General features: G+C 52.7%; 6 protein-coding genes across 6 annotated transcripts; 3 read left to right on the forward strand and 3 right to left on the reverse strand.

The window, feature by feature from the left end:
* Nucleotides 1-5: 5 nt before the first annotated feature.
* Nucleotides 6-6,565, reverse strand: PODANS_1_13240 (uncharacterized protein; the record flags this gene model as incomplete). The annotated part of the gene is made up of 2 exons (XM_001904991.1): nucleotides 6-2,445; nucleotides 2,511-6,565. The coding sequence occupies 2 exons, from the start codon at nucleotides 6,563-6,565 to the stop codon at nucleotides 6-8; spliced, it is 6,495 nt and encodes a 2,164-aa protein (XP_001905026.1).
* A 682-nt stretch (nucleotides 6,566-7,247) lies between these two features.
* PODANS_1_13250 (uncharacterized protein) lies at nucleotides 7,248-8,825 on the forward strand (the record flags this gene model as incomplete). The annotated part of the gene is made up of 1 exon (XM_001904992.1): nucleotides 7,248-8,825. The coding sequence occupies one exon, from the start codon at nucleotides 7,248-7,250 to the stop codon at nucleotides 8,823-8,825; it is 1,578 nt and encodes a 525-aa protein (XP_001905027.1).
* Nucleotides 8,826-8,958: 133 nt separating this feature from the next.
* On the reverse strand, nucleotides 8,959-10,240 carry PODANS_1_13260 (uncharacterized protein; the record flags this gene model as incomplete). The annotated part of the gene is made up of 2 exons (XM_001904993.1): nucleotides 8,959-10,057; nucleotides 10,122-10,240. 2 exons carry the CDS (start codon nucleotides 10,238-10,240, stop codon nucleotides 8,959-8,961), a joined length of 1,218 nt encoding a protein of 405 aa, XP_001905028.1.
* Nucleotides 10,241-11,606: 1,366 nt separating this feature from the next.
* On the forward strand, nucleotides 11,607-13,219 carry PODANS_1_13280 (uncharacterized protein; the record flags this gene model as incomplete). Its single annotated transcript, XM_001904994.1, has 5 exons — nucleotides 11,607-11,753; nucleotides 11,805-11,826; nucleotides 11,917-12,013; nucleotides 12,134-12,302; nucleotides 12,353-13,219. The coding sequence occupies 5 exons, from the start codon at nucleotides 11,607-11,609 to the stop codon at nucleotides 13,217-13,219; spliced, it is 1,302 nt and encodes a 433-aa protein (XP_001905029.1).
* Nucleotides 13,220-13,924: 705 nt separating this feature from the next.
* Nucleotides 13,925-14,701, reverse strand: PODANS_1_13290 (uncharacterized protein; the record flags this gene model as incomplete). Its single annotated transcript, XM_001904995.1, has 1 exon — nucleotides 13,925-14,701. A coding segment is annotated over one exon (777 nt), but the record flags the coding sequence as incomplete, so codon positions are not given.
* Nucleotides 14,702-18,599: 3,898 nt separating this feature from the next.
* Nucleotides 18,600-20,246, forward strand: PODANS_1_13300 (uncharacterized protein; the record flags this gene model as incomplete). Its single annotated transcript, XM_001904996.1, has 2 exons — nucleotides 18,600-20,051; nucleotides 20,112-20,246. 2 exons carry the CDS (start codon nucleotides 18,600-18,602, stop codon nucleotides 20,244-20,246), a joined length of 1,587 nt encoding a protein of 528 aa, XP_001905031.1.
* Between the last annotated feature and the right edge of the window lie 869 nt (nucleotides 20,247-21,115).

Here is a 21,115-nt window from a genome sequence, read left to right on the forward strand (position 1 = left end):
GAGGTTCAAGTCGTGGGTGACCCGCCCGGAGGCACGGTGAATTCCAGTCTGACGTTGAGTTTCCGTCCTACCGTGATCCGCTTGATTGCCAGCAGCTCCTTTGTCTTTTCCTCGCCAACCACCAACCACCAACTCTCCGTCTTCTTCCCGGGGTAAAACGGCGCGTGCACGGTCGGGTCGTACTCCTCGTCCTCGTCAATCTCCCGCTCGATCGCGATCTTGAGGTACGCCGGCTCGCCAGCCCGGATCTCATCCTTGTCCTCCACCTCAACCTCCAGCGAGATTTCGGGATACTTGCTGTTGGTAAAGTTGGCCGCCTGCGCGAGCTGTGCCTGGGTGAACCCGAGATCCTTGATGAGAGAATTGTAGTCAGGATTCTCGTCAGGATCCATCTTGCTCATGAAGTCAAAGATATCCTGAATATCGTACTTGTTGGCCACCTTGACAGTTTCGGTGGTGAAGTTGGGAATCTGCTTGAGGGGGCTGTCGCGATCCCACATGGCCTGCACCACCATCTGCGACATTTCCATGGCGTTCATGGCGTTGAGACGGCCATCAGAAGACAAGATATCGACGATGGCATTCAACAGGCTGACAATCTTGGTCAAGATGACTTCCTGGTCCTTAGCCAAATCAATCGGGAGGTTCATCCGGGAGAAATGGGCCTGAACCAACACAAAGGCCTTGAAATGAGGCGAATCGAAAGCTGGCTCAGCCATCTTGACGGGAACACTGTCATAGATGCGTCTGAGGATGGCTTCCTCGTGACGCCGGATCTGAATCGATTCAAACTCGGTAGCAGACGTAACGATTTCGAGAATGCCCTTGAGCTTCGTCTTCGCCGTGAGCGAGAGAAGGAAGGTCTGCATGGTGATGTACGAGATGTTGTAATACGCAGCAATCATGGCAGCGTTCTGAGGAGCGACAGTGCCCTCATCCTCGTCAAAGTCTACAATCTTGGACTCCGAGAGCTCCTTCAGGGTGGCTTCAACCATGTCAGAGAGGTACTGGCTCAGGCCCTCGTGAGTAGGATCCGTAAGACTGTAGTAGCTTGGGTTGGCGAGCAGTCGGCGATAAAAGTAGGTGAATGTGGCCCAGTTGATAGCATCCTCACCAGACTCGATCATCCTCGTGCTGATCTCGGTCACAAACGCATCCTGGAGGAAGTTGTGAAGATGCGACTCAACGGGCAGAGCTTCGTTGAGGAATTTTTTGTAATACTCTCTCTTCACCGCCGGCACCATCAGCACACCGCGACCACGGCCGTCGCGCGAAGACTGCGAAGCCTTGCCGAACATTTGCAGAACCTCGCTGAGCGGGTAGTCAACATAGCGGTGCTCTCTGCCCTCGAAGTATTGCGTGCCCATGACAATAACGAGGTGGGCAGTGCAATCCAGCTCCCAGCAGACATCGCGAGAGGCGATGAGAACCTGGATGGCATTATTCTTGTAGAGATGCATGACAATGCGCTTGTCACTCTGGCTAAGAGCTTCGTGGTAGTAGCCAACGCCGTGGGAGAGAGCCTCCGCGAGAGCTGGCTCTTGGACACGCTCGAGAAGCTTCTGTATCTGCTCCACCTCAACGTTCAAGAAGCGGTCCTCATCATCATCTGCCAATGCGGCAGTGAGGATGTCCCTTGCTGTGGCTCTAGTTTGCTTGCGGCTGGGCACAAAAATGAGAGCCGGCTGATCAGGCGACATCTGAGTCACAGCCAGATATGTTGGCTTAGCCATCGCCAGCATCAGGGATGGGAAATGAGGAATGGTGTATGACTGAATGTGAAGCTCCAGAGGAACGGGCCTGACATGAGGGCTAAAGTTGTAGATATCATGCTTCCTTGGCGTCAATCCACTCTCCCACATCGCGAGCGTTGGCAAGGGAAACACTGAGACCAACGATTCTGACCGGGAGCTCAGTCTGGGTGCGGGATGTAGTGCATGCGGGACCACGATAATCTCGTAGATGTATCCCATCTGCCCACCAAGCATGTGCAGCTCATCGGCAATGAAGAGCTCCACAGTCTGGACGTTCTTTCTGCGCTTCCATTGTCTGGACAAGACATCCCACTGAAGAGGCGTCGCCAGAATCAAGTCACCTTGCTCGAGGAGCTTCAGATCAGCAGCAGTCTCTCCAGTCAGCTTGACAATATCCTTGCCCCCCCTGAGATTGGCAAACTTCTTCTGCCAATCTTGATAGCGCAGGTCCACCAACTCCTGGAACGGGGCAATGTACACTGCGCGTCCAGACTCCTGCTTGTTCCAGTGGCGAAGCAAGGCAAACTCGGCACAGACGGTCTTGCCGCTGCTCGTGGGAGCGGCCACAAGGACATTGTTGTCGGTGCCGTAGAGCGAGTTGAATGTTTGCGTTTGGATCTTGTTGAACTGGGTCAAGTCAGGGTAGAGAGCGGCATAGTCCTTGGCCTTCAGGGGCAGTAACCGGCAGAGGCTGCACAACTCAACGACAGCTCAGTTGTGGTAGGGTGGGGCAACCTCTTCTTGGGCAGGAATCACGCTGCCTGGAAATGGATACCTGGGCAGGTCGGACGTCTCCGGGAGTGCATCCAGCGGTCCGAAATCACCGAGATGAAGTAATTGGGCGGCATTGGCTCAGTGATGGGCACTGTGAACTCTACAATGTGTTCATTCGCATCAGACTCGGCATAGTCCTTGCGGAGGATGAACTGGTCATGGAAGAGAATGTCTTCACCATCGCAGTCTTCTACCATGATCCAGAAGCTTTCAGACAACCCATGAACGTCAACATCCCACTCAAAGTTGGGCGTGATGGTCAACTCGACCCGGAGCATGGAGCGAGTCATGGGCTGGACGTTGGCCTGAACTTCGACGCGAGGAAACTTGGCCACAAGCGCGCAAACAGTCTTTCCAGCCTTGGGCATGCCGAGCAACTCGCCCATGCGAGGGGGATCAAGGTCCAGATAGCTGCTGAAAGGCACCTCTATCCGCTCAGCCTTTCTGACGATTTCGCCTGGGCAGCTGGGGAACTGTCTGAGAGGAGACATAGTCGGCCACATTCTCTTCTCGGCCATCTTGCACAGGTTCAGAGCCAACTTGGCAACTGAAGCCCATCCCTTCTTGAGGGTGATTTCGAAGATGGCACGAAGGATGCGGCCAGCAGACTGAGTGACATAGACCATGTCGGCCATCAGGGCAAGGCCATCCAGTCGCAGGCGAGAAATGTAGGCCTGAAGCAGAACATTGATCTTGGCAGTTGGCTCCTCGATGCTCTCCTTGACGGGAATGGGCACACGAGCAAGCAGCTTGGCCAGTTCAAGCTTTTCTTCTTGACGAACCGGAATGTACTTGAACTCGCCACTCTGTGCAAAGACACGGAAGAGCTCCACATCATTCATCGCCGGCTGGATCAGCTTGTTGTAGGTGTCCATGGACGAGTTTGTGATGTAGTAATGAGAGGCGATACGACCAAGCTCGGTAGACTGGAGCTTGCCGGTCTTTTCATCGTATTTGATCAAGTTCGACTTCTTGAGCACAGTGGCGGCCGAGTGTATTAGATCGACACGTTTCTGCTCCAATGCCTCATCATCCTCGTACTCTGCGCCGACGCTGTAGAGACCGGGCGACCGGAGCATGCGAACGAAGAGATAGGTGTAGCCGAGCCACTCCACACCTTCATCGCGGCTGCGAACATTGCCCAGGACGATTTCAGCGTTGAGATTGTCCACCAGCTTGCTTGCAAACTGACTTTCAATAGGCAGCTGCTGGTTGAGAAGCGAAAGATAGTACGTCATTTCTCCCTGAGTGGTGATGATGATGCCTTCACCGTATGTGTCGAACTGTGGGCGACCGGCACGACCAAGCATCTGCAGGACATCCTGAGGGCTCAATTCAACCCAGCTACCCTTTTCTGGAGAATACACTTGAGTACCCTTGATAATGACTGTGTGAGCAGGCAAGTTGACACCCCAAGCGAGGGTGGCCGTGCAGACAAGCACCTGAATATGGCCGCTAGAGAAAAGATCCTCAACATCAGTGCGATCAGCTCGGCTCATACCAGCGTGATGGATACCAAAACCGTAGGGCAAGATGTCCTTGAGATCCGTATTGTTGACTGCATTCGCTGCTTCACTAAGCACCTCACGAGTACCAGCATCGTGCTTGAGGATCTGGTTGATGGTATCCATCTCCAAAGCCTTGTCGCGAATGTACTTGGCCGTCTTTGCCGTTTCTTTTCTCGAATGAACGAAAATCAGCATTTGGTTGCGGTGAGTGCCGACATGCTCTATCACCTTGGTGTAGGTAATATCGTTCATGGTCTTGAGTTGCTTGATGGCTTTCCTCTCGGTGATGCCAATGAATTCTTGGCGCAACGGGCAGGGACGGAATGAACCATCAAAATGGAACAAGCCCTTGGCCATATCAACACGCAGGAAGCTTGCGACATCTTTGTAGTTCGGCAAAGTAGCAGAGAGACCAACAATACGGACTGGTTCACCGGTTTGCTCGGTCTTGCGAATCGTCCTGCTCACAATGCTCTCCAAAACCGGGCCACGATCATCATGTAGAAGATGGATTTCGTCGATAATGATCAGCCGAACCAGATTTGTGTAGGAGATATCAGTGGCCTTTCTGGTGATGACATCCCACTTCTCAGGTGTCGTGACAATGATCTGGGTCTCAGAGATTTGCTGCTTGGTGAGCTGCCGGTCACCAGTCAATTCCGAGACCTTGATACCATACGGCTCCAGACGCTTGCCAAAATTGCCGACCTGCTCCTGTACAAGAGCCTTCAGGGGGGCAATGTAGACAATCTTGAAGGCGTCGAGGTCAATCTCACCCCTCTCGTTCCTGTTCTTGCCAATCTCTCTGAGAATGGTGAGCATAGACACGTTGGTCTTGCCGGAACCTGTCGGGGCGCAGACCAGCATGTTGCCGTCGTCATGAAACGCAGTAGGGAAGCACTTTGACTGAATCTTGTTGAGAGACTTGGTTGTGCTGAAAGGAGGTTGAGCCCACTCTGGCATCTCCGAAATAGGGATGTTCACATCGCTAGGATCGTTACGCTTCTTGGGTGGAGGCACATGAATTTCTTCGTAGCCCTTGAAGGTTCTTTTTGTGGTACCTTCCGGTAGCCTGACCTTGGGATTGGTGTTGAGATGATTGCCTTGGTCGAACACGAGATTTTCCAGGTTGATCAGTTTCTTGGGTTGAAGACCGCCGACCAACTGACCATCAGGCTTTTCCTGCTTTGGGGCTTTCCCGTCGGCAAAGGCACCAGAGTCGATGTCCATCTTGATTTCCATCTTTGGCTTCTTTTGGTCATCCTTGGACTTGCCATGAAGTTCGTCCAGAATCCACCGCAGCCCTTCTGAAGCCATTTCTCTTTCGATTGTGTCTCGTTCCTTCTGGTCCTCTGCCCTGGCCAGCCGTGTAAGCCACACAACCTTTTCCCGGTTCTCGATCAGCTTTTGCACAATCTCATGGTGCTCGTAGTCAAAGAGCTCCATGAGGTCATTTTCAATGTCGCGAAGTTGCTTCTCCTCTCCACCTGGCTCATCCGGCTCTCCTGAAAGGATCTTGAGCGCAAGGGAGGTCTTGTCGTGCTGAACATGGGCATCTGGGTAAAGGCGACCAATTTGCCGTTGTAACCAATATGCATCAATATCCCGGGCCGGCACAGAGTTCTTCTCCTCGGACTTGTCCTTCCCGTTTGGCGCTGCATCGATAACCATAGTCTCGCCATCAACCAACCCTACCTCCTCCTCATCCCGATCAATCCCAGCCTCCCCACCATCGGCAACCTCCTGAAGCTCTGGCCGATCCTCATCGTCAATATCCTCTTCCTCGTCCTCAGAAGAAGACTCGTCCCGTACTACATCTACCATGCCATCATCATCTTCGTCGTTTTCAAAGTTGACCGCAACACCTTGGCGGCCATCAATTTCATCATCGGCATCTGGTCTGGCATCGCCCATTTCCTCATCCTCGTCGTCCTGCGCATCGTAATCTGTGATCTTCTTTCCAAGATTTACCAGCTCATTGAACTGCTTTGGATCCATAGACTCGCCCAATATCCCATCAATTTCCTTCTTCTTGTCAAAATCCTTGAGGTCATCATCCTTGAGGAACTCCAGTACGGCATCAGCCGCGCTGCGCACTGTGTCGTGGGGTAGATCACCCAAGTGCTCGGCCACAATCGTCAGGATGAGGTTGAATGCGTCCCGTGTTGGCTGTGTTCGTGGTCGGTAGATGATACCCTCGATCATGTCGGTGCTCGCGAGAATACCACCGCCGCGGGTCTCAGTCTTGCCCTTCTTCTTCTTGTCCTTCAAGTGTTGAAGAATGTCAGCGCCTTCCTGTACATCTCCTCGCTCGACGTTGGGCATGGCACTGGTCTTTTTCGTCTTTGGGGCCGCATCGCGGCCGACACGTGCGCCCATATCCTTGATGGAGAGACGACCGGCGAGAGATTCCGGGTCGCCTGTGGCCTCGTCTGTTCGTCTTGTGACAAACCGACGGTCCGCCTGGAGGACCAGGTTGGACATGGCCGAGTACTTGTACTGCGAGACATCGCGCTGATAGTCGGACATGTTGGCGGATGGTGGGAGATGGATGATACGGGGAGAAATCGACGAGGTGAGGGTGGTCGTCTCAAAATTATGGGATTTCGCAGTCGCCGCAGCGAAACCTGTCTGTGGCGGAAACTATTCCAACCCAGCCCCGCCCCAAAACTGAACTCAGGCTTGTCTGAAGAAGCTGAAAGAAATATGCATTCGAGTGCCGCATCAAATGACTGAATTCGTGGTGGGTGGACGACGCAGGTCACACGTTGTTGAGAGATGGATGTGGTGGAAAATAGCAGTCGCGCTGCTCGCGTCTGAGAGTTGAAGCTGCCATGCGCCGTCCTCTATGTGGGAATTTTTTGGGTAGTTCCGCGACGTCCTCTGATTGGCCGCCTGCTGTCAAAGTAAACCGTAGCTGAGGCATATTTAGTGAGGACACCACTGATGGCCCCTGCATTTATATCAAGTCAACTTCCCTAACAAACAGCCAGTGTGTTTACAAGCTGCTCAAGACAGTATCTTGTCACAAACAACAACACCACTTACTGACTACAGCAATACGAGGTTATTCATGAAATTGTCGAGAATACGCTGAATCCATGGGTGTTTAATATACTCTTCTTCAAAGACAACTGGACCCATAAACCGAAGCCAGCATCCTCAATCTTTTGTTAGCGAACGCTTCAACCTCACCTTACAACTCACCGCAATGCCCAGCCCAACCAATGATACCCTCACAACCATACAAAGAGTTCTCGACCGCTATATCAGACCACGTGAAGAAGCAGCACATATTCGACGAATGATAGCATTGCATCTGGAGTCTAGTCTCCAGCATGGATCTGTTAGAGAACCCTTGGCTCTGGTTACTGATCAGAAGCCTGGCCCAGCCTCCACCACCCAAGGCCTTTATCGACAATATCTCGAGGCCTTGAGGGCAAACATCAAAGCCCGTGACGAGTTCAGAAAGCAGACTCATGAAACCAGTCATGCAAGCGAGCCAGAAGAAGATGACAGCTCAAATGGAGGCCTAGAGCGTCTCCAGGAGCACCTGGCGATTATCAGTCTCGAAAAGAAGCGCGAGAGGCTCCAGGCAATCGAAAAGCACCTCATCCAGCTGAGTCAAAAGCCAGCAGCATCGCCAGATTTCATGAACCCCAAGGAGGTATTTCGAGACAGTCGATCTCTACCCAGCATTCCAAGAGAGATCGTCTCCGCCATGACTCTCGATAACACCTCCACCAACGCCCACCTCAAAGACCTAAACGACCAACTAGAGAAACACGTCTTCGAGGCAAAGCTATTACTCCAAAAAGAAGAGAAAGCCCTAGACAAGGTCAGGTCACAATCCACCGCCCGCCCAGAAACCACCACCGACAGCGCCAAACTCGAAGCCCTCAACAAAACCAGGATAGAACTCATCAGCTGGATCGAAAATGAACTCTCCAAAGCATCAGGCGACGACGCCGACCCCCCCCAAGGCAGTCTAGACAACCGATTCCGCGCCAGCAAAGCGTCCATTAACGAGCCCCTTGACATGGACGCCCAGCTGGTCAGTATAAAAGATAAATACGACCAATACCTCGAGGCTCGCAAATCCCTCCTCAATCTCGTCAGCCAACACCCTAAACCAGACATCAAACCCACCAAACCAGAAGATATGAACTCACAGAACGAGTCTGGGCTGTCTTCTCAACCAACGTCCGCAGCACAACTCCTCACCCCCTACCTAGAGCAACTCCTCGCCCTCTCCCGCGAGCAAAAGGGTCTCATTGCTCAGAAACACCATCTGAACAATACAATCAGCAAACAAGTCAAGGAAAACACCACGGCTTTGGATCATCTAGCTCAAGAAAGCCAGTTGATACCCGCACACCCTATGCCGGGAGGCAATAGGGTAAAGTCCAGTGACCATACCCTCTCCACCAGCAATGACGACTACACCCAAGTTTCTGGCCGTGTCAAACAATGGGTGTATGCAGCTGAGCAAGCCAAGATTGCCACGTTTGAGACAGTAGCGGAGAAGATTGAGGAAGGGCAGGTGGCGCTGGAGGGGTCGTTGCAGACGTTAGCGGAGGTGGATCTCTTGCTGGGACGGAAGGCCGGAGAGGGAGCGAGCATGAACGAAGGGGAGGAGGATATCTGGATGGCGGAGGGGAGCTCGCCTGCGAGAAAACACACCCGTCGAGGAAGCAAGATGGTTGAGCAACCAGCAGCAGCGGCCAAGACAGGAACGGTTTGGGATATGGTCAACGGGAATCTGGGGCTGCTGAGGTCTGATGAGTGAAATGTATTGTATTATGTAGTTTAAGGTGGCAAGAAAAGACGATTCTACCAGTTCCCCTGTATTTTTGCCTGCTTGCTGTCCCCAAAACGCCATGGGAATTTACATTATTCCGTGCAACATCATGCCTCCCTATCTATCTCCCACCCAGAATACCCGATATTCTCAACGCCAGATCCAAAATCGAAAGATGCTCATCCGCCCCGTCCACCAACCTCTTATCAATCTCCGAGAACACCAACAGAATCTTGTTCTTTTGCGCGTCCTCAATTGTCTCGTCATACACCACCGCCTGATAAAGCTGAGTTACCACCTGCCCAGCACTCCACCCATCCGCCACCATATCCTCCACCTCCTTCGCAATAGGTGTATAATTCCCCCCGAACGTCGTCGGCCTCATCGCCTTAAGAAGTGTGTGAATCGTCTCGTCAGGAATCACCCCGGCAATATCCTGGAGGATCTTGACCGAAACCGTCTTCTTATCCACATCCATCCCATCCTCCCCATCGTCTCCTCCACCAGGCTGCTGCACCGCCCCAACCAGTCTCGCCGCACTCTGCAGATAAGTAATCGCCTTTCTCAAATCCCCCTCCGCACAGTTTATCAACCCCTCCACCGCCCCCTCGTCCAACCCAACCTTTTCCTTCTCTGCAATCTCCTCCAATCGTTTCTTCGCATTCCCTTGGTCCAAACTCTTGAACCTAAACTTGCTACACCTCGACGCCAACGGGTCAATGATCCTCGTGACGTAGTTGCAAATCAAACAAAAACGGGTAATCTTGCTGTATGTCTCCATTGTCCGTCTCAGGGCCGACTGCGCATCCTGCGTCATGCTGTCTGCCTCGTCCAGAATGATGATCTTGAACGGGGGGCAGGGGTAGCGGGCTTTGTAGGCGGCAGAGGAGACGTTGGTGAGCTGCATGCGGGCGAAATCCTTGACTTTTTCGCGGACGATGGAAATGCCGCGCTCGTCGGAGGCGTTGAGCTCGAGGACGCGGGATTTCATCAGTTCGGGACCGTAGAGCTCTTTGGCGAGGGCGAGGATGGTCGAGGTTTTGCCTGTTCCTGGGGGTCCGTAGAAGAGCATGTGGGGGAGCTGGGGAGAAAGGGTCATGTTAGTTGGGAAACTTGAAGGTGGTGAAGGGGGTGAACATACGTTGGAGGCTTGGAGGGTTCGCTGGAGGACGGTGATGGTGTGGTCTTGGGCGGTGACATCGCTGAGGGTTTTGGGTCGGCTGGAGGGGGATGAGGGTCAATATTTAGGAAGTTGAAGTGTTGATCATGATGAAAAATACGTACTATTTCTCAACCCATGGTTGTACTCTGGTGTTCTCGCCATCTTTCTTCTCGGTTTCTTTGGTGGCTGCTCCATTGGCAAGGGCAGCCTTTCGGGCCTTGAGGTCAAAAAAGCTGGCCATAGTTGTGGATATCGAATATGTGGATTAGCTTGTATCTGGAAAAGGGGACTTTCCGGTTATTGAGAAGATTGATCGGCCTGGAATGAAAATCAATGCAAAGAGGTTAAGCTGTGAAGGTGATGCTACTGCAGGCAAACCTCGAGGTTGACGATGCTAGTATGAAGGTACTTTACGCGTCAAGTTGGAAAAAGCGCGACGACCGCGTCGTTGGGGACAGGGGTTCTCCAAGCTGGCCCCCACTCTCGGTACCTGTGGCTCCACAACACCGATGGTCAGTCATGGAGGGGTGCTTCACACACAACTGTTCCCCTCCACAGCCTTCCCAACGACATTAGTATAATGTGTAGAATGTATCAGAGTCCATATGTTTCCCCTGTCTATACTGCCTTTGATATGAACAGGTTAGATTCAACATATCTTCCATGCGCCTGTTTTTATGTTGCAAGAGGTTCAGACTTGAACAGGTGGTCTCTCTGGCATCAAAGACCCCTCCAGAGATTCACCTACCCGGGCCGGCTTTAATATAAAACAAGGCTGCCACGTCCAAATTTGCATGTTGAATGCAGGCTTCTCGAGATACCAACATGTCAAACCAACGAAGAGTAATGACCACATCAGTAGCCGAAGGCATCGACTAAGGTAGCAGATCAACGAGTGAAAACAAAGGCGTGGTTGCCTACCAAGAGTGGGGACAGGCCGAATGACTTGTATTCCCAGATCTTTCACACTACTGGTATGTGGTCCTCAAATTGCCTGGCGAGGTAACTCTACATTCCATAGAAGCCCAAGCATGCAGTTTTACATCAGGCAATGCTACCACATTGTGCTGTTATTAACCAATCGATCCCTTTCAGTCTCCAACTCTCAATAACTGTTGCCCCGCACTTTGTCCCAACTGTCAGTTACACCCAACGTTAGCGCAGGCAAAGGCCGCTAATCTCGTAGGCGGGACCTGCCTATAACCTTGTCCGGGCACCCGCAACCCACTGCCTTTCGACCATTTGTGCTGACCCGGACCCCTTCTCCCAAACATCCAACTCGTGAGAACCTCATTCCCAGCATAGCTACCAGCTACCCTTGACGGTCCGCAGCACAGTTCTTCACTGTTTTATTCATTATACACTCCGCCTTGACGACATCCATTTCGACAACATTCATCCACCATGGCGGACCAGTCCGTCTTCCGGATCACAAAGGTGGGTTGCCGTGGTTCGACGCTCTCGGACAGTGGGGGAGAGCACACACCGCGGGGCTGCAACATGGATGGGCTCGAAGTTGTACCGAAGGCTGACACAGACGGCGATGTCGCTCTTGACGTATAGGAGCTGAGTGACCTCCAGAAAAACTCGGATCTTTGTAAGCTGCCATGGTCTCCAAAACGGTAGCCCCGTGTATCTTCAGCTCACAAGACTCCTTAGCTCTCGCCGTCGCTTGTCGTGACATAGATGTCCGAAACGTCAAGGCCCTCATCATTGGTCCCCACGAGACGCCGTATGAATTCGGCTTCTTCGAGGTAACATGAAATGAGTCTGCAATGATTGGTAGCTGGCTAACATACCAGCAGTTCGACTTCAAGTTCAACAAGGGTACGTGATGATGGTTTATAAGAGACATCGACATTCGCTTTCCGGCATCTTTGTCATTGTTCGCTCAGCAACCAATCTGATCTTCTCTAGATTACCCCCGCAAGTCACCAACAGTCACTTGTACCACGACAAACTCTGGCCGTACCCGGTTTAACCCCAACATCTATGCTAATGGAAAAGTTTGCTTGTACGTACAGGAGCGATCAATCGGGGGAGAGTCCGGGCTAACCAGGATATAGGTCGATTCTCGGGTACTTTCTTGTCTCTCTGCGCACGCTTCTTCTCGCTTTGGACTAACAAGACCTAGGACATGGCGTGGAGAACCTGGTGAGGAGTGGTCAGCTGCGCAGGGCCTTGAGTCTATCCTCCTCTCGATCCAGAGCCTGATGTCTACGAATCCCTACGAAAACGAGCCCGGATTCGAAGATGCCAATGAGTCATCGGACAAGAAGAACCAGAAGGACTACGTCCAAAAGGTAACGAAATCGATGGTTCATTGCCGGTTGCGAGGCTGACGGGAGGACAGATTCGGCATGAAACCCTCCGAATCTCGGTGATTCAACGTCTCGAGGAGTATCTTGGGATGGATGCAGGCGGATCTATCAACCCAATGGTGCCAAGTGACTACGATCTCGACATGGATACGCTAGATGAGGATAGCACCCCGTTCCTGCCATTCAAGGATCTATGCAAGCGTCGCTTCCTGTGGTACTATGAGTCGTACCTCGCAGCCGTCCAGAAGGGGAAGGAAGAGACCAAGGACGGGCAATCTTTCACCAGGATGCCTTTTGAAGGAGCTAGCAACTCGATGGAGGGAAAGTTCAACTACCCAGAACTGGAGAGGCGGCTGCGCAACATCAAAAATGCTCTCGATGCGGAGACTGACCGATGGGCGGCTGAGGGAATGGAGGCCAAGGCCAAAGAGACCACCGTCGCGGTCAACCTCTATCGCCAGTTCGAGCAGGTGGTCGAGTCCTTCAAGCGTGCAGATCTCCCGCACAACATCGAGCTGGTCGACAGCAACCCCTTTATCTGGGCAGTCACTTATTTCGGGAAGCCCATGACGAATCTCGATGGTGGGCTGTTCAGATTCAGGCTTCACTTCAGCCCCAGGTTCCCAGAAGAACAGCCTCGTGTTAGATTTGAGACCCGTCTCTTCCACCATAGGATATCCCCTGATGGAACGCCATGCTATGTTTCTGCGATCAGTAAGAGAGAGGATGTCAAGTCTCACATTGAGGCGGTGATTGATGCTTTGGAGGAGGAGAACCCTCCGTACGATCCTCGGACGCTGGTCAATCCGGAAGCCTTCAAGCTGTACTGGGGAGGAGTGGACGAGCGCCGCAACTACAACCGGCGTCTTCGTCGCTCGGTTCAGCAGTCTATGGAGTAACTAAGCCCGTTGGATTATTCATGCGGTGTTTTACCAGGCTAACATACTATAGGGACTTTTAAACCACTTCCACCGTACGTTTTCTCACATCAGCTTGTTAGGATACAGGATCCGAAAGGCAAGCTTCACGGCGTTTTGAGGCTGGGATTTGGGGGATGTAGCGATGAGGCAAGGGTTATAGTGAGCTTATTTATGGCTTTTAATATGCGGTGCTGCTGGTGTGGTCGACATGTGACGATAGCTGTTTTGTTGTCCAGTTGCTGTCGTTCTGACAGGCATCTTTTCTTACTTCCCCGGGAGCGTAGTCAAACAATAGCTTAAATTCGGGCAAGCGATGGGAGGTTTGGGGGGCTGGGCTGGGACATTGATAGATGGTCATTTCGCTGGAGCATTTGTGAGGAATTGAAGTGTGTTTTGTAGCCACTTACAGCGTGAGACGTGATGTGATGTGTTTGTTGTGAATGAATAGCTCTCAGCTGACCTGGACAGTGAGAAGTCCATTTGTAATTAAAAGCCTATTGTTTAACATCTATCCTGTTGCCATTAGTCCTCTCTGTTGTTCCCTTGTGGAAATTCAAACTCCAAAAACGCCTAGCTGATGCCCCCCTTTGTGTTGCTCTATATTCGTCCACTTCATAATGATCTCCTGAAAGTTTCTCACTGTCATGTCTTATTGCCCCTTCCTTTTCTTTCTCACGAGATAGATCACGACCGTTTCCCTCCCCTCTTCTTCTCAATCTTGTCCCTCCCCGGCACATACGGCGCCGCGATCCCGACCAACTTCTGCGGCTGATTACTCCCCACCAAACCCCCTCCAGCACCTCCACCACCACCACCCTGCTGCCCAGCCGTAAACTCGAACCTCCCGGCCGTCCCCTGGTTTGACCCCCCCGTCATCACAACCGGAACCCCCGGCGTCGGCGCCTTGAGCTGTTCAGCATGTAACTTATCCAAACTCTCGCCCACGATTACGTACTGATTCCAGTTTATAGGCGGGCATCGGACGACAGTTTGTGGTTTGGGTAACGTCCTCCATGCTGGCTCCTTTTCCTTCTCCTCTCCATCTTGCTTCTTAGTGTCCTCGTCGGAGTCGTCAGAGTCAGAGTCGGATGGCGGTGATCCCCCGAATAGGCCCTCTTCCCTTTGGCCAACCATTCCGGTTGTGAGGTCTGCGACAAAGGAGGCTGGGTCGGAGAGGGCGGAGAGTTTGGCTTTGTGGAGGGATTGGATGTCTGCTCGGGCGCGTTGGCGCTGGAGTTGGAGGATGGAGATTGCTGATTTGAGGGCTAGGACGTCGGGGTTGGAGTCGAAGTCTAGTGGGACTGGTTGGGAAGGGGGGATGGCGGTTTGGGCTTGGGGTTGGGAGGTGTGGGATAGGGGTGGGCGGGAAAAGGAGAAGTCGGGGATTGTCCTGGGGTGGGATGGGGGTTTCTTTTGGGAGGTGAGGGGGGAGGGTCGGTTTGGTGGGGTCGAGTTTGGGGGTTATGGGGGATATTGGGGGGCGGGTTGGGGAGGGTGCTCTGGGGGTTGTGATCGTGGTGGGGAGTTGTGGTGGTTGTTGATGGCGTTGTGGTGCTTGTCGTGATGATGAGTTTGGTGGTGGTGGTTGAGGTTGAGATGGTTGTTGTTGAGGTGCGGAGCCGGGTCCGGAACCGTGCGCCGCGCCGGAGGCCGGCGTGGCCTGTGTTCCGTCGTTTATGATAGTGAGGCCGGGCATGGTCGCCGGTTGGTGTTGGGTCACGCGCGAGGCTCTGAAGTTGGGTTGAGGAGCAAAGCGCGTTTTGCGCAAGCTGAACTGGGAGCGCAGAAAAGTCAAGTCAAAAAACGTGAGTGACCCGACAGAAAGCGCGGCTTGCAGATGCGGAAGCAAGGGGAAGAATGTTTGTCTGCGTGGCTCGTTGGTTGGCGTTTGGCCTCCAGGCTGACTGTGAGGGATGTCAAAGAAAGGCGGGGAATTAGGCGACGGCGGCTTGGGGGGGGTCGCCAAGGGCGGATGATTAACCGACATTGCCCCACCATGGTGGGGCTAAAGTCTGTGCGTCCCGAATCTTGACTTTCGGAGAACCTTGACAGCATTTGAAACACTCCCTCGCTGCGAGGCTTCGAAAATCGAAGATGTTTGACTTCCATCCAGTTTTTGCTGAGGGCTTTACGCGCCTATTGTTCTTTTTCTAGGCATAAATCGAATCATTCCTACAGGACTCCTGCAGTTGCCGACCAATCACTGCCATGTTTCTCCCACTGGACCTCAATCAAGACCAAGCTAGAAGACGGAGATGCAGTCGAAGCACAGTGCCATTCGCCAGACAAGACAACATTGATATCAAGCTCTCTCCTGGTAGGTTAGGTCGGGCACCGGATGCAGGGCAGGATGCTCCGGTGCATCTGAGGTCCTTTCTGGATGACCTCTTGACCTTCCCTCCCAAAGAAGAGCTGAACTAACTTGCTTCTCGGAGACTTGGTCTGAGAACTGACAGCTGCAGGCTCAACAGTGCGCGCAATCTTGCTCGCTTCTCGAGTCCGCAGACGTCTAGACCTGAAAGAAACCAGCCTGCATTTTATTGGCATAAGTTGACCCTCACCACGAGTTGTCAAGATTTTGCAAGCTGCGAGGATTTTCCTAGGATTAGCCCTAGGTTGCATCTGGTTAATATATCTTGCGGCATTCGGGATCACGTACCCAGTTCTCTGGACTCGCCAATCTAGTCGGTTCATGGCACCATCCATCATACCGCCCGTCTCGGGAGTTAACGTGGGATCGACATCCAAGAATGTTCCAGATTTCGGGAGAGGGCTTCCATAGAAGCAAAGAAGCATGCAATTCTCAGCCCGTTGACGACGATCCTGCACAGTCTTTGGACTCGAAGAGATTCTTCCTCTGTGCCAAGGCCGTTTTCCATCCTCGACTGTGATGCATCATCGAACCAAGGCCAAGCGACATCCACCCAGTCCAATGCAGGCTGGTTTTCTCGCCAAGGTTGCAGCCAGGGTTCCTGCTGCTTTGGGGTTGACACCGCCATGAAATATTGCACTCCCCGCAGGTTACATACACTATGTCATTGAGCAAGCTCGGATTTCACTCAACGATATAAGTGGTAGGCTCTGGCAACTCGGCACCGGGGGTTGGTATCGACAAATTCCTCTTATCTGGTTTTCAGCTCGTGGCGGCTACATTCTTTGACTAGCGCCTGTTTCTGTCTCGGGATCTCGTGGCTAGCTTCTGAGTTTGCTTGGCTTGTTGCTTTTCGTCCCCAGGGTCCTCTATTGGTGACCTCCCTCACACCAGACTTCAGATCGGGTATCTCTTGCATGTCTGCTTGCTTCTCCCTTGGCTTGGGTCTGGAGGGAAGAAAAGGCTAGACGGTTATCTAGATACCGTAGCCATTTCAGGAGCCGTCGAGATATCCCAAGAACACCACAACCACAAGAAGCTCAACTTTTGGACCGGCATCGATTTGAAGACGCATGCCAAGTTGCAACACTTGGCCCAGATAGCAATTCCGGTTCCAGCAAAAACTCTAATACTTTCGAGTCGGCCAAGCATTCTGCCAGTGCGTAGGATTTCATCGTAAGGTTTACAACTTGTTTCTGACACTGGTTTAAGACTGACCCCTGATGAGCTGTAGAAGAGCTTGCTCAAGCCGAAGAACCCTCCGGACACGCTCCTTCCAAACGGAGAGAATCTCTCATAGTGATTCTTTTCATGCCCCTCTTCCGCCGGTGGCGTGATCATCCGGAGTTACACAGTCATTGTCGGCGAAATATAAAGGAATTTTCTTACGTCCTCGACAAGTCAATATTAGTTGGCGTCTGGATGGTGTCCTGATTTCCCTTCAGCTGTGTGGCCGCTGTGTTACCAGCTCCCGAACAGCCTTCATCGCCGAGCCGACCTATCAAACCAAACGAGAGTCGATACCTGGGTATATTAAACCTCAACATCCAGACGAAATAAAAACGTTCTCAAGTCGACCTCACCTTCACCTAAACAGACCAACCGAGATCCTCGCACCGATCTCACCTCCACACCCAACCCAGACCAAAACACCCACCATGGACCCAACCTACCGCACCTCCTACCCCCCAGCCATGTCCGGCGCAAACCCAGAAGCAACAGACCCCCAACACCGGTCCAAATCCCGCAAAAGCAGCAAATCAACCTCTGTCAAATCCTCCTCCAAGAAACAACAGCCCACCTCCCCAAACAAAGACAGGAGTCGAAGCGAAGGCGGAGGTGGAGGGAAACTCCTGGGAAAGGTCTCCAAACTCACGGGCTGGCTCTCAACATCCGAGCCCTCCACGCAAGCTCTTCTGTCACACCAAAAAGAAGCTTTCCGCAAGGCGGGGATCCCCCTGACGGATAGTGAAGCTCACTCCAAGCTCAGGGCACCGATAGGGGAGATCCCTTCTGATGCGATCACCTCGACGACGGGGCCCGATCCGGAGGAACTGCTCAGGAGGAAGAAGGAAGAGAGGAGGAGAAAAGAGAGGGAGAGGAGGGGGAGTGAGCTGACCGCGGGGGGGAGTATAAGGAGTGGGGGGAGTGGGAGGAGTGGTGGAAGTGGGAGTTTGTCTGGGTATAGTATGAGTGGGGGGAGTGGGAGTTTTAGGAAGGGGGAGGTGTCGGGGTTAAGTCCGGTTGGCGGGGATGGGGGCCAGCAGCAAGTGCCGTGGAATTATGGGTGGGATGACAAATGGCAGTGAAGGGGAGGTCTTTTCGAGGGGGATAAGGTTGGGAAGGAAAATGTCCATGCGATGAACTTGGGGGGAATTCTCTGCATGTACGATGGCAATCATGAGAAAAGTAAGACCAGAGAGATCAGGAAAGTGACCCAAAATCGACCACTTTGGAGACAATTCATCCGAAGGCAGCAGTGTAGCCAAAGCAATCAAGGTTGAGGCAACGTCTACGAAGCCTATATGTCGAAACGCACCAAGGGACTCCCAGCAATCAAAAACCATGTGCCCCCAAAAGTGCCAATTCCTTGGCTGTCGATGTTAGCGGCCGATCCATCGTGATTTTGGCGTTCGGGAAGGTTGAACAAACCGACCAAACCGACCAATTAGCGTCCTGCTACACCCAAAACAGGCCTATCATAGAACTAACAAGTTATGACGTCGTTGATTGTGGGAGACCCCCCCCCATGACCTTGCTGCGACAAGGCGAAATTGATATCTGATCCGTCACTAAAGAAGAACCATATCTATTTTCCATCATTTACAAGGCCGCTTTAGTTTTTTCACTTCGGTTATCTTGGTGGGGAATATCTTCACAGGACATATAGACAATGAACTGCTGCTAGTCGGCACCATAGTCTAGTCTACCCTTACCTTCACATCTACAACCTTAACCTACCTTGCTGTCACTATCTCACCTCTCACCATGTCCACAAACGGCATTCGGTCCTCGGACCGGCGCTACTCCTCCGAAGAGGACCACCACCCCACCACAACAAACGAACACACCCGCCTCCTCCCCAACCGCGTCGACAGCACAACCTACACCCCCCACAACCCCTCCAACGGCCCTTACCTCTCCCCCGACGACCCAGCCGTGTCCCCCTACAACCTCTTCACCGTCCGCCTGGTCCGCTACGCCACCGTCGCGCTCACCATCCTGACATTCATCTGGTGGGTGTTGATGGTCGTCTCCGTCTTCGTCACACCGCCCGGTCTTCACGTTCGCGGATCACCCTTCTTCAGCTTTAGTTACGCTACTGTTGCGCTAGTTACGCTTACCATCTCGTTGATCTTCTTTGCGGTGCCGAGTAAGAGCCAACGGGTTCTGAGTCTGGTTCTTGCGGGGCTGTTGCTGGTTGACACGATTGTTATCGTTGCGGTGACGAGGACGAGACATGAGGAGATTTGGGTTGGGATAGGGAGTGTCGTTTGGGCTACGCTCATGGTGGGGTGGGTGGTCATTGCGGACAGGACGGTTCAGTGGGGTAAGGCGGAGGAAGAGGAGAGGTTGACTGGGCGGCCGGAGCACAGGAGGACGTTGCTGGAGTGGACAGAGGTGCTGCTGTCGAGTGTGGCGCTTTCGGTGATTACTGCGGTGGTGGTGCTCATGACTTGTACCTTGATCTTGAGAGCGGTTGATTCTGGGCTGAGACCGCCGGGTGAGAGGTACTGGGTGGATGAGGATAAGTACCAGATTCATCTGTACTGCTACGGGAACAAGACTGATGCCAGCGGGGCAAAGTCGACAACGGTGTTGATTGAGGGAGGTGAGGATCCGGTTGAAAGGGGCCTGTGGCAGCTGGCCGAGAATGCGGTCAAAAATGGCTCGATTGAGAGGTTCTGCTTTGCGGATAGGCCCGGTATGGCTTGGAGTGACACTGCTCCGTCGCCACTCTCGGCCAGCATGGCTTCGGATGTCTTGGGGGAGACATTGTCGAGGGCTGGAGAGGAGGGTCCCTGGGTTTTGGTCAGTGCTGGGATTGGGTCGATCTACTCGAGAGTGTTCAGCTCAAGACACGGAGAAGATGTGAGGGGCTTGTTGATGATTGATCCGCTTCATGAGGATCTGCTCTCAAGAGTCGGAGACCCAGGCCGTGGGTTCTTGCTCTGGCTGAGAGGCGTCATCTCGCCGTGTGGAATTGATAGAATCCTCGGTGCGCTACTCAGAGGGAGACGCTCCGTGGACCGAGTTTGGGGCCGTGCCTCGTATCAATCTGGCTCCACCATCTTTGCCAAACTGCAGGAAAGTCTGGTGGCCGACTCTCTCACGAAGCGAGACGTTGCTTCAAGCCGGGCCATTCAGGACAAGGAGACGCCACTGGTTATTATTAGCTCTGGAGAACAAATAAGACGGGATAGTGAGTGGGAAGTTAAGGTATGTACCTGATGATGGCACCGGTTTTATGCTGAATGCAGGCTGACTGGATGATTGTAGCAACGGGATCTAAGCCACCTTACCAGGAAGCTGGAAGACTGGGATATTGTTGACAAGGCTCCCCATCGTGTCTGGGATACCCTCGAGGGGAGAGACGTCATCGAAAGGAGGCTGAAGAAATTGGTAAAGGCCTAAGATAGGGGTTTTGTATAAGTGCGTTGGTGGTGGGTGATGTTTGATAACATGTGTTGATGATGGTAGTTATTTTGTCCTGCGTAATATTTAGTCACTATGAAAAGAGCTCGTGTTTTCTGCATGCAGGTCAGCATGAGTATGGGTTCCTGCAGCTGATTATCGACTTGCGTGATGTACGAATATTCATCTGCATGGCATACACCTACCGATGGGAGGTCGAGATGATCAGATCGAAGATATCCGAGAAGGTGGTCCCTTGATTCGTCTTTGTAAATAGCATCGAAATGCCTCCTCCATAACCCCACCCGAGGAGCAATTGTTGCAGCGAGAGAGGAGCAATTGTTGCAGCGAGAGAGGAACACCGTTGGGCCCCTCCCTGCCTTTGCATCATCCCATCCCATCCCATCCCGTCCCGTCCAAGCTCCACGGGTACATAACAAAAAACCCGGCAGGACAAAGCAAAAGGACGGTGCCTGTGCCTTGTGGTTCTTCTTACCTACTCATGTCTCTCTGCAGGTAAGGGAGACGGGAGAGGGATTGTTCTCCTTACAAACAGACACTTTGGGCCGAAATGCATCCAAAATCCCATGGCACGATGCTGCCATTCCTCTGAATAACTTTGGGCATAAGTGGGCAATTTCCCCATTTGGCCGTTGTCACTAAAAATTATAGGGCACCAGCGGAAAGGTCTTGGCGGCGGAGCAGAACTCGGGCAGCGGTCATGGCTCTCTGCGGCGACCCTAGGGAAATTCAAGGAGAAGGATGCGCCCATCTCCCGCGTGTTGTTTCGAGCGTCAAGCATCTTATCTTGATTCTCTTTCCAAGCGCGAATACTGATCGGCCGTTGATGATTCTGATCTCTGCCTCTA

The sequence above is a fragment of the Podospora anserina genome, chromosome 1, assembly GCF_000226545.1.
Source record: "Podospora anserina S mat+ genomic DNA chromosome 1, supercontig 3".
In the NCBI taxonomy this organism is placed as follows: Eukaryota; Fungi; Ascomycota; class Sordariomycetes; order Sordariales; family Podosporaceae; genus Podospora; species Podospora anserina.